This window comes from Oncorhynchus mykiss, unplaced genomic scaffold, assembly GCF_013265735.2.
Source record: "Oncorhynchus mykiss isolate Arlee unplaced genomic scaffold, USDA_OmykA_1.1 un_scaffold_223, whole genome shotgun sequence".
NCBI lineage: Eukaryota > Metazoa > Chordata > Actinopteri > Salmoniformes > Salmonidae > Oncorhynchus > Oncorhynchus mykiss.
The window spans coordinates 429,889-443,231 of NW_023493692.1; the positions used below are offsets into that span (position 1 = coordinate 429,889).

At 41.1% G+C, this 13,343-nt stretch overlaps 1 protein-coding gene across 1 annotated transcript; it reads right to left on the reverse strand.

Annotated features, from left to right (window-relative positions):
• Window positions 1-780: 780 nt before the first annotated feature.
• LOC118948173 (zinc finger protein 883-like) lies at window positions 781-5,572 on the reverse strand. Its single transcript, XM_036973164.1, has 2 exons — window positions 4,997-5,572; window positions 781-2,919 (listed from the first exon to the last, which is right to left on the reverse strand). The coding sequence occupies exons 1-2, from the start codon at window positions 5,331-5,333 to the stop codon at window positions 1,910-1,912; spliced, it is 1,347 nt and encodes a 448-aa protein (XP_036829059.1). The 5' UTR covers window positions 5,334-5,572; the 3' UTR covers window positions 781-1,909.
• Window positions 5,573-13,343: the final 7,771 nt, after the last annotated feature.

The following is a 13,343-nucleotide window of genomic DNA, read 5'->3' on the forward strand; positions in this document are numbered from 1 at the left end:
GGTTCTATATTAGTAACCTAATAACACTACAGGGAGGGCCCCTTGGTTCTATGAAGATGTTGTGTATGGATTGTAGAAGTGTTATACTCAACTCTTCTGCATGACAATCATTACTGGTTTATACATAGAAGCCCATGTAGTGAATAGTACAATACAATCCTAGTAACAGCCGTGGGCACTTTAGTTTTCTCCTGTAGGATTTCAGTTTTGAAGAGAGCCGCAGACCGCCCAGGGGCACAGGATGCAGAGAGAATTGGACCGGAAGACGTGTCCAACAAAGACAGTTTTGAAGAGAGCCGCAGACCGCCCAGGGGCACAGGATGCAGAGAGAATTGGACAGGAAGACGTATCCAACAAAGACAGTTTTGAAGAGAGCCGCAGACCGCCCAGGGGCACAGGATGCAGAGAGAATTGGACCGGAAGACGTGTCCAACAAAGACAGTTTTGAAGAGAGCCGCAGACCGCCCAGGGGCACAGGATGCAGAGAGAATTGGACAGGAAGACGTATCCAACAAAGCAGGATCAGTGAGTTAGTCTCACCTGGTGCTTAGGTTGTTATTTGATGTTTTTAGAAGCTTTTTAAAAAAAATGGTCTGATTGACTCAATAACCAAGTTTAGATTTCCTAATGAGCCAGAAATGTCATAGTTATTTCTGGTTCTTTATCAAAGTTAAGATGGCTAGTCCTTATTGATCCTGCCTTGCAGTACACCCCTCTCAATATTAAATATGTACATTATGAATAAATACTGTTGGAATAGGGATTGTTTAATATTTTTTTATTTACATGTAGATGTGACCAAATATTCCCTTAAAGCCACACTAAGATACATACGAAACTTAAATGTAAACAATAGATGATTTGTAGTGCTTGAAGAAGGAGGTCCACTCAGTCACACAGACACACACATAGACAACCCAGAGCCAGAGTTTGTAAACAACCATTGAATCACAGAGAGCGTACAAATTGAAACTGTCGCGCTTAGCTATTAACTGTCGCGCTTAGCTATTAGAAGCTATTAAAACTGACATACTTCATTTTTTCAATTAATGTCTTTAGATAAAAAAGACTTAACACATGTATTGTTGAATAGGCGTTTTTAAAAGGCCCAGTGCAGAGTCAGAAACGTGTGTTTTTATAAATATGGCCACACTGAGGTTGGAATAATACTGTGGAAATGATGATCATGTCCTTGCAGTGTAAGAGCTATTTCAAAAGACCGCCTGAAATTTCAGCCAGTTTTGGAAGGATGACACGTTGGCGTTCTTGATATCCTCATCAGGCAGGTAATTAGTTATCAAATCAATATGAAAAACCTCTCTGTCCATAAGAGCTAGTTCAGTTGTTCCCTCCCCACTCAGTACCATCAAAATTCTTGCAATTGAGAAATTGCTATTTGCTAAGAAGTTATTTTGGTTTTGACCATTTGAAATTGAAAAACATTACAGTAAGGTACCTAAATATTACAGTAAGGTACCTAAATATTACAGTAAGGTACCTAAATATTACAGGAAGGTACCTAAATATTACAGTAAGGTACCTAATTATTACCCAGAAATGATTTGATATCGAGATGTTTTTAAAAACAGGCTGCATTGGACCTTTAAAGCTAGAATCTTTAGTTTGACCCGGAAATGATAGTTTAAACTATAATATGTTTTGAGGCTCACACAATGTGTGTTTACATTTACATTGTTTACAAAACATTGGTGCAAATCAAGCCTGTATTTTGGAATCTGAGTTGGACAGTCGAACTAAGCTCATGAGGCATTTTATAAGTTATGTTCATCAAGAATCAATGAGTATCATTAATTTAGAAGTTTTAAAAAAAAAGTAGGCAGCAACTAAGGAGTCTATCATCGAACCAAGTTGATTTTACGTGACATGAACAAAAACACAAAATTCTCAGTCAAAAACTTAAGTCAGAACACAGCTTCTTCATTCTCTCATGTGCTTTCAGGCACCATAACCGGGTAAAACTCTTTCCGCACCGGGAACAGTGGTACGGCTTCTCTCCCGTGTGCGTCCTCTCGTGCTCTTTTAGGCTCCCTAACTGGGTAAAACTCTTTCCACAATGAGAGCACAATGGTTTTTCGCCTGTGTGTATTTTTTCATGCGCTTTCAAGTGACAACGCTGAATAAATCTCTTTCCACACTGAGAGCATTTGAAAGGCCTCTCTACAGAGTGTGTTCTCTCATGTTTTTTCAGGTCCCATGGTGATAAAAACACGTTTTCACACTGGGAGCATTGATACGGCTTCTCTACAGCGTGTGATCTTTTATGCCTTTTTAAGTTCCCTAAATGGGTAAAACTCTTTCCACATAGGGAGCAATAGTAAGGCTTCACTCCTGTGTGTGTCCTCTCGTGCTCTTTCAGTTGCCCTGGCCAGCTAAAACTCTTGCCACACTGGCAACAGAGGTATGGCTTCTCCCCTGTGTGTGTTCTCTTATGTGACTTCAGGGCTCCTGATGAAACATATCTATTTTCACACTGGGAGCAGTGGTAGGGCTTCTCCCCTGTATGCGTCATTTCATGCATTTTCAATTTCCTTAACTGGATAAAACCTTTTCCACATTGGGAGCAGTAATAAGACTTCTCCCCTGTGTGCGTTCTCTTGTGTTCTTTCAGGTGGCTTAACCGGATAAAACTCTTTCCACACTGGGAGCAGTGATGAGGCTTTTCCCCCGTGTGTGTCCTCACATGTTCTTTTAGGTTCCAAAACCTTGTAAAACTCTTTCCACACTGGGAACATTGGTAGGGCTTTTCTCCTGTGTGTGTAATCTCGTGGTTTTTAAGGCTCCCTAACTTGGTCAAACTCTTTCCACACTGGGAAGAGTGGCGTCGTCTTGCTGGTTTGGACGTCTCTGGTTCTTCTGAAAGACACTTTTCGCTGTCAGAGTGAGAGTCTTGTCTCTCTCCTGCCAAAGACAAATAAATAGAGCATTTAGTTAAATACTAAACTGAAGACCTAAAACAAACCTGAATGATACCTAGGGTTTAATCCAGACTCGGTCTCTCAAAATCCTGAGTTCAGTTTGAAGAACATTCTAGAACATCCTGGTTGGGTTCTGGAATGCGTGGCTATATTTGAAATGAACGGACTTCTTTTCAAATAATTGTCAACGCATAGCCCAATGTTAAGGTGAGGTTCACTGTAGCTCCGCGTAATCTGTCTGTGGGAAGGAACATGGCTGCTCTCAACACCAGACAACAGAAAGAGTTGGCCACGACTATCCAAGAGACTGTGCGTGAGGAAATTACCTCTGCCCTCCACTTGCAATTAAGACCGATAAATTAATCTCTTGCAGTGATCCACTTCTAAAGTGGATACCTACTAAGTCTCGCAATGAACTCAAAATGGCATTGGTACTCGAGGGTATTGGATAACATAAATAAAGCCAAATCATCTGGATCGGACGGTATTCCTACTGAGGTCTATTTAAAAATGGTATCAATATTTAGACTTTGGTACTTTCTTTGCTTTCAGGCCCCTGGGGAAGGGGTGTTATGGGGGGGGGGGGGGGGGGGGGGGCTCCGGTAATTTTTTTGGGGGGGTGTATGGTTTCTGGCTGTGGAGGGAGGATGAGGGCGGGTGGGGACCGAGGGGAGTAATGGGGTTGGTGGGGAGGGAAACATGGTTTCTGGCTGTGGAGGGAGGATGAGGGCAGGTGGGGACTGAGGGGGGTAATGGGTTGGTGGGGAGGGAAACATGGTTTCTGGCTGTGGAGGGAGGATGAGGGCAGGTGGGGACTGAGGGGGGTAATGGGTTGGTGGGGAGGGAAACATGGTTTCTGGCTGTGGAGGGAGGATGAGGGCAGGTGGGGACCGAGGGGAGTAATGGGGTTGGTGGGGAGGGAAACATGGTTTCTGGCTGTTTCTTTTTATGCAACTCTTTAATTGTTCTTTTGTGTTCTGTAAAAACTCAGTCAGATTGTCTGTTTGTAACAAAATAAAAAGTTTGGGCGCCAAAAAAAAAAGAAACAGTCATAATAATATTCATAATGTGGAGTTTCAACTCTAATCTTGATCTCATGGAATGTCATGATGTCATAATCAGAGCTCTATAATAATAGATAATGTCATGTTTACAGGCTGAGCAGAGCTCTATAATAGATAATGTCATGTTTATAGGCTGAGCAGAGCTCTATAATAATAGATAATGGCATGTTCATAGGCAGAGCAGAGCTCTGTAATACTACATAATGTCATGTTTATAGGCTGAGCAGAGCTCTGTAATACTAGATAATGTCATGTTTACAGGCTGAGCAGAGCTCTATAATAATAGATAATGGCATGTTCATAGGCAGAGCAGAGCTCTGTAATACTACACAATGTCATGTTTATAGGCTGAGCAGAGCTCTGTAATACTAGATAATGTCATGTTTACAGGCTGAGCAGAGCTCTATAATAATAGATAATGTCATGTCTCCAGGCTGAACAGTGCTCTATAATAATAGATAATGTCATGGTTACAGGCTGAACAGAGCTCTATAATAATAGATAATGTCATGTTTATAGGCAGAGCATAGCTCTATAATAATAGATAATGTCATGTTTACAGGCTGAGCAGAGCTCTATAATAATAGATGTCATGTTTACAGGCTGAACAGAGCTCTATAATAATAGATAATGTCATGGTTACAGGCTGAACAAAGCTCTATAATAATAGATAATGGCATGTTGACAGGCTGAGCAGAGCTCTATAATAATATATAATATCATGTTTTTCAGGCTGAGCAGAGCTCTATAATAATAGATGTCATGTTTACAGGCTGAGCAGAGCTCTATAATAATATATATTGATGACTAATGTCATTGGATGCATTCGATCCATTGTTTACGTTTTGTTAGTGGCCCACTGTTTAATGGTGTACACGTCTTACATTGTAGCTTTAATAATTCCCACAGTAGACGTATTGAAGTATCGAACTTCAGTGGAATGCCCCTTTATAACCACACATTGATTTCCGCCCCTGTTGTTAAGATAGTACTCACTGGTGTTCATCAGATCTCCATTCTTCTCTTCTTCCTCCTCTATAACTGTGCCAGTAATCTCATCCTCCTCCTCTTTCACTTTTTCAACTGCATCCTCCTCTTCTTTCACTGTAACGCCTTCCTCTTTCACTCTGAACGCGTCTTCCTCTTCTTCAACAGTAACATCCACCTCCTCTTTCACTGAAACGTCTTCCTCTTTCACTGTAACAGCCTCACCCCCTACTTCCTTTTTAACCGTGACAGCCTCCTCTTCCTTATCCTCTTTCACGGGAGCTTCTTTCTCCGTCCAGCAGACCTCCTCTTCTTTAGCAGGTGGGGAGTAGGATAGTGAACTCATGGTCGGGAACGTTAGACTATCCTAGTGCAAGACTAACTAAAACAGCTAGCTAGCTGACAACGTAAATATTAAAGTAACTAGTAAATTCGCAGACAGTGTGTTTAAAACACCGAGGTTAATATACACACAAATTGTCTAAATATTACCAGTTTTATGTTTGCTAGCGAACAACCGATGTGGTTCAATCAGTAGCCTAGTTGTCCTTGTTGAAGAAATGTCCCGTCCCGTCCACTAGATTATACGTCACGCAACGAGCGTCAGCTGAAAGACTCCCATCGCCATCTGTTGACTGGAGTGGGTACCGCAGTTAATAAGGAAAATATTCACCACATTGTTTATACTGGCTAAAATATAAAATTAACTGATATGTTTTCTCTTACTTCCTACAGGTAATACTTTCCTACACACACATATATAGAAGCTGAATATAAAATACATATAAACTGAACAAAAATATAAACACAAAGTGTAAAGTGTTGGTTCCGTGTTTCATGAGCTGAAATAAAAGATATCAGAAATGTTCCATATACACAAAAAGCTGAGCATTTCTCCTTTGTTAACAAAACGAAGGAGCTGATTGTGGACTTCAGGAGACAGCAGAGGGAGCACGCCCCCCATCCACATCGACGGGACAGGAGACAGCAGAGGGAGCAGGCCTCCATCCACATCGACAGGACAGGAGACAGCAGAGGGAGCAGGCCTCCATCCACATCGACAGGACAGGAGACAGCAGAGGGAGCAGGCCTCCATCCACATCGACGGGACAGGAGACAGCAGAGGGAGCACGCCCCCCATCCACATCGACGGGACAGGAGACAGCAGAGGGAGCAGGCCTCCATCCACATCGACAGGACAGGAGACAGCAGAGGGAGCACGCCTCCATCCACATCGACAGGACAGGAGACAGCAGAGGGAGCACGCCTCCATCCACATCGACAGGACAGGAGACAGCAGAGGGAGCACGCCTCCATCCACATCGACGGGACAGGAGACAGCAGAGGGAGCACGCCTTCATCCACATCGACAGGACAGGAGACAGCAGAGGGAGCAGGCCTCCATCCACATCGACGGGACAGGAGACAGCAGAGGGAGCAGGCCTCCATCCACATCGACGGGACAGGAGACAGCAGAGGGAGCACGCCCCCATCCACATCGACAGGACAGGAGACAGCAGAGGGAGCACGCCTCCATCCACATCAACGGGACTACAGTGGAGAAGGCGGGAAAGCTTCAAGTTCCTCGGCGTACACATCTCTGACGATCTGAAATGGTCCACCCACACAGACAACGTGGCTGAAAAAGTTTGGCTTGGCCCCCAATACCATCACAAACTTTTACAGATGCACCATTGAGAGTATTTCGTTGCGTGGTATCACCGCCTGGTACGGCAACAGCACCGTCCGCAACCCTCTCCAGAGGGCGGTGCGGTCTGCCCAAAGCGTCACCGGGGGCACACTGCCTGCCCTGCAGGACACCTACAGCACCCGATGTCACAGGAAGGCCAAAAAGACCATCAACCACCTGAACCACGGCCTGTTCACCCCGTTATCATACAGAAAGCAAAGTCAGTACAGGTGCATCAAAGCTGAGAGACTGAAAAACAGCTTCTATCTCAAGGCCATCAGACTAATAAATAGCCATCACTCACCGGCCTCCACCCAATACCCTGCCCTGAACCTAGTCACTGTCACTACCCGGCTACCACCCAGTTACTCATCCCTGCACATTAGAGGCTGCTGCCCTGTGTACATAGACATGGAATCACTGGCCACTTTAACAATGTTTACACACTGTTTTACTAATTTCATATGTATATACTGTATTCTACTCAATGACACTCCGACATTGCTTGTCCTAATATTTTATATATTTATATAAATCCATTATTTTACTTAAAAATGTGAGTGTATTGTTGTGAACCGTTAGATACTACTGCACTGGTGGATCGAGGAACACAAGCATTTCGCTACACCCGCAATAACAGCTGCTTAATATGTGTTCTGACCAATCACAGCTGCTTAATATGTGTTCTGACCAATAACAGCTGCTTAATATGTGTTCTGACCAATAACAGCTGCTTAATATGTGTTCTGACCAATCAAATTTGATTTAATTTGAAGATAATCCATCCAAAGAGTTCCTGCCTGATACAGGTAATTAAAATGATATCACACACATACTGATACAGGTAATTAAAATGATATCACACACATACTGATACAGGTAATTAAAATGATATCACACACATACTGATACAGGTAATTAAAATGATATCACACACATACTGATACGGGTAATTAAAATGATATCACACACATACTGATACAGGTAATTAAAATGATATCACACACATACTGATACAGGTAATTAAAATGATATCACACATACTGATACAGGTAATTAAAATGATATCACACACATACTGATACGGGTAATTAAAAGGATATCACACACATACTGATACAGGTAATTCAAATGATATCACACACATACTGATACAGGTAATTAAAATTATATCACACACATACTGATACAGGTAATTAAAATGATATCACACACATACTGATACAGGTAATTAAAATGATATCACACACATACTGATACAGGTAATTAAAATGATATCACACACATACTGATACAGGTAATTAAAATGATATCACACACATACTGATATGGGTAATTAAAATGATATCACACACATACTGATACGGGTAATTAAAATGATATCACACACATACTGATACGGGTAATTAAAATGATATCACACACATACTGATACAGGTAATTAAAATGATATCACACACATACTGATACGGGTAATTAAAATGATATCACACACATACTGATACAGGTAATTAAAATGATATCACACACATACTGATACAGGTCATTAAAATGATATCACACACATACTGATACAGGTAATTAAAATGATATCACACACATACTGATACAGGTAATTAAAATGATATCACACACATACTGATACAGGTAATTAAAATGATATCACACACATACTGATACAGGTAATTAAAATGATATCACACACATACTGATACAGGTAATTAAAATGATATCACACACATACTGATACAGGTAATTAAAATGATATCACACACATACTGATACAGGTAATTAAAATGATATCACACACATACTGATACGGGTAATTAAAATGATATCACACACATACTGATACAGGTAATTAAAATGATATCACACACATACTGATACAGGTAATTAAAATGATATCACACACATACTGATACAGGTAATTAAAATGATATCACACACATACTGATACGGGTACTTAAAAGGATATCACACACATACTGATACAGGTAATTCAAATGATATCACACACATACTGATACAGGTAATTAAAATTATATCACACACATACTGATACAGGTAATTAAAATGATATCACACACATACTGATACAGGTAATTAAAATGATATCACACACATACTGATACAGGTAATTAAAATGATATCACACACATACTGATACAGGTAATTAAAATGATATCACACACATACTGATATGGGTAATTAAAATGATATCACACACATACTGATACGGGTAATTAAAATGATATCACACACATACTGATACGGGTAATTAAAATGATATCACACACATACTGATACAGGTAATTAAAATGATATCACACACATACTGATACGGGTAATTAAAATGATATCACACACATACTGATACAGGTAATTAAAATGATATCACACACATACTGATACAGGTCATTAAAATGATATCACACACATACTGATACAGGTAATTAAAATGATATCACACACATACTGATACAGGTAATTAAAATGATATCACACACATACTGATACAGGTAATTAAAATGATATCACACACATACTGATACAGGTAATTAAAATGATATCACACACATACTGATACAGGTAATTAAAATGATATCACACACATACTGATACAGGTAATTAAAATGATATCACACACATACTGATACAGGTAATTAAAATGATATCACACACATACTGATACAGGTAATTAAAATGATATCACACACATACTGATACAGGTAATTAAAATGATATCACACACATACTGATACAGGTAATTAAAATGATATCACACACATACTGATACAGGTAATTAAAATGATATCACACACATACTGATACAGGTAATTAAAATGATATCACACACATACTGATACAGGTAATTAAAATGATATCACACACATACTGATACAGGTAATTAAAATGATATCACACACATACTGATACAGGTAATTAAAATGATATCACACACATACTGATACGGGTAATTAAAATGATATCACACACATACTGATACAGGTAATTAAAATGATATCACACACATACTGATACAGGTAATTAAAATGATATCACACACATACTGATACAGGTAATTAAAATGATATCACACACATACTGATACAGGTAATTAAAATGATATCACACACATACTGATACAGGTAATTAAAATGATATCACACACATACTGATACAGGTAATTAAAATGATATCACACACATACTGATACGGGTAATTAAAATGATATCACACACATACTGATACAGGTAATTAAAATGATATCACACACATACTGATACAGGTAATTAAAATGATATCACACACATACTGATACAGGTAATTAAAATGATATCACACACATACTGATACAGGTAATTAAAATGATATCACACACATACTGATACAGGTAATTAAAATGATATCACACACATACTGATACAGGTAATTAAAATGATATCACACACATACTGATACAGGTAATTAAAATGATATCACACACATACTGATACAGGTAATTAAAATGATATCACACACATACTGATACAGGTAATTAAAATGATATCACACACATACTGATACAGGTAATTAAAATGATATCACACACATACTGATACAGGTAATTAAAATGATATCACACACATACTGATACAGGTAATTAAAATGATATCACACACATAGTGATACAGGTAATTAAAAATATATCACACACATACTGATACAGGTAATTAAAATGATATCACACACATACTGATACAGGTAATTAAAATGATATCACACACATACTGATACAGGTCATTAAAATGATATCACACACATACTGATACGGGTAATTAAAATGATATCACACACATACTGATACGGGTAATTAAAATGATATCACACACATACTGATACAGGTAATTAAAATGATATCACACACATACTGATACGGGTAATTAAAATGATATCACACACATACTGATACAGGTAATTAAAATGATATCACACACATACTGATACAGGTAATTAAAATGATATCACACACATACTGATACAGGTAATTAAAATGATATCACACACATACTGATACAGGTAATTAAAATGATATCACACACATACTGATACAGGTAATTAAAATGATATCACACACATACTGATACGGGTAATTAAAATGATATCACACACATACTGATACAGGTAATTAAAATGATATCACACACATACTGATACAGGTCATTAAAATGATATCACACACATACTGATACAGGTAATTAAAATGATATCACACACATACTGATACAGGTAATTAAAATGATATCACACACATACTGATACAGGTAATTAAAATGATATCACATACATACTTATGTGTGCAGGCACTAAGTCATTCTGTCTCACACACACACACCTGCTTTAGGTTCCAGCAGGCCTGGTTCTATTTGACCCTAATAAATTTGAAGTTTTCAGAGCAAAAAATATATACATGTTTTTTTAATTACTGTAAAAACACCAGGAAATCAGCTCCAAGTGATTTTAATGTAAAACATCTGTTCCCAAGTATTCCAGTGGATGATAGAGAGACACGTGATCGTATATAAAATGTAAAGCAAGGTTTTAAATTATTATGTTTTAGTCAAACATCATATCTGTCTGGGCTTCTTGAGTCAATTTTCCGTCTACAAATGATTTGTGATTATGTTTCCGGCCCCGCGACCAATCCACTCCTGAAACAAATCGTCCCGCAGCTGAATCTAGTTGAAGTTCCCTGGTGTATAGGTCAGACTTTGTCATGAAAATAATATTTCAGATTTGCTGAGCACACCTCTCTCTGCCAGCCACACCACCACCACTGCCCTTGACATGCTGCTCCACTGAGCCCATCAAGAGATGAGGTTCCCGTCTTCATCTTGGACCACGGCCAATGGACAGAGCCCATTAGAGCTGACAGTGATGTCCTACTGGTCAAGCACCACGGGGAGGAAGAGATCCTGAAGTGGGTGGATCTACTCTGCTCTTAACACCATCTTACCAGCCCAGAGAAGCTCCTAGAGACACACAGCTGTGGTATTATGTTACTGCAGAGAGTGAAATGATCAGTGTCCCAGTCACGCCCCCCACCCCCTGCCACAGCATTACTAATTCAACAATACCATCTGAGGATTTTACTGCCGCTGCCTTCTATCAATGGGAGCTGGAGGCCTTGAGGCAGAGGGAGGCAGTGGGAGGCAGAGGGAGGCAGATGGAGACAGAGGGAGGCCTTGAAGCAGAGGGAGGCAGAGGGAGGTAGTGGGAGGCAGAGGGAGGCACTGGGAGGCAGAGGGAGGCAGAGGGAGTCAGAGGGAGGCAGTGGGAGGCAGAGGGAGGCCTTGAAGCAGAGGGAGGCAGTGGGAGGCAGAGGGAGGCCTTGAAGCAGAGGGAGGCAGAGGGAGGTCTTGAAGCAGAGGGAGGCGGAGGGAGGCAGAGGGAGGCAGTGGGAGGCAGTGGGAGGTGGAGGGAGGGAGTGGGAGGTGGAGGGAGGCAGAGGGAGGCAGTGGGAGGTGGAGGGAGGCAGTGGGAGGTAGAGGGAGGCAGAGGGAGGCAGTGGGAGGCGGAGGGAGGCAGAGGGAGGCAGTGGGATGTGGAGGGAGGCAGAGGGAGGCGGTGGGAGGTGGAGGGAGGCAGTGGGAGGTGGAAGGAGGCAGTGGGAGGCAGTGGGAGGCAGAGGGAGACAGAGGGAGGCCTTGAAGTAGAGGGAGGCAGTGGGAGGCAGTGGGAGGTGGAGGGAGGCAGTGGGAGGCAGAGAGAGGCAGAGGGAGGCCTTGAAGCAGAGGGAGGCAGTGGGAGGCGGAGGGAGGCAGAGGGAGGCAGAGGGAGGCCTTGAAGCAGAGGGAGGCAGTGAGGAAGAAGCAAACAGAGGAACGAGAAAATCCTCAGAGCAGCATCCCTCCGGCCATCTGTACAGGTTCTGCCACCAGCCGCTGAAACAAGGCCCCAACAGCCATCTGTACAGGTTCTGCGACCAGCCGCTGAAACAAGGCCCCAACAGCCCCAACACACATACCGGCTTTCCTGGAGTGACAGGAAAATACCTACTGCCGAGCCAAAGTGTTTTCCCTGTACCTGGCACAGGGCATTGGAGGGAGCTCCAACAGTCTGCCTTTCAATGAGACTGAAAAGGTAGAGATGGGTGGAGGAGGAGGAGGAGGAGCTGAAAAATCTATTTCCATTGATAGAAGGTTGTTTGGACTGTTGTTTGGTTTGCATTTATTCCCCCCAAGGTACTGTCCATTCTGTTACATGACTGAAATTGTCATTATTACAAATAAAATCAAATAAAAATGTTTTAAACATTTTTTTTAATGTAATCGGCCGATTAATCGGCATCGGCTTTTCTGGTCCTCCGATAATCAGTATCGGTATCGGCGTTGAAAAATCATAATCGGTCGAGCTCTAGTTCACACAACTATTAGCGTCGTAGCTCTTATTGCAGGACTTTGACTGTGGGAAATCAACTCAGTTGTGAACATTTCATGGGCCTCTCAGATCCATAGGCAAGGCTGAACAATGTTCTATCATGGGCCTCTCAGATCCATAGGCAAGGCTGAACAATGTTCTATCATGGGCCTCTCAGATCCATAGGCAAGGCTGAACAATGTTCTATCATGGACCTCCACAGTGCAATGTCAACTGATTACATTTGTTTTGGGGGGGGGGGGG

What these genes read in the sequence shown, in the direction of transcription:
- LOC118948173 (XM_036973164.1), bottom strand. Translation starts at nt 5,333, where the DNA reads ATGAGTTCACTATCCTACTCCCCACCTGCTAAAGAAGAGGAGGTCTGC. An exon ending in TGGAGATCTGATGAACACCA is followed by an intron (nt 2,920 to 4,996) that starts GTGAGTACTATC and finishes TGTCTTTGGCAG; the next exon opens with GAGAGAGACAAGACTCTCAC.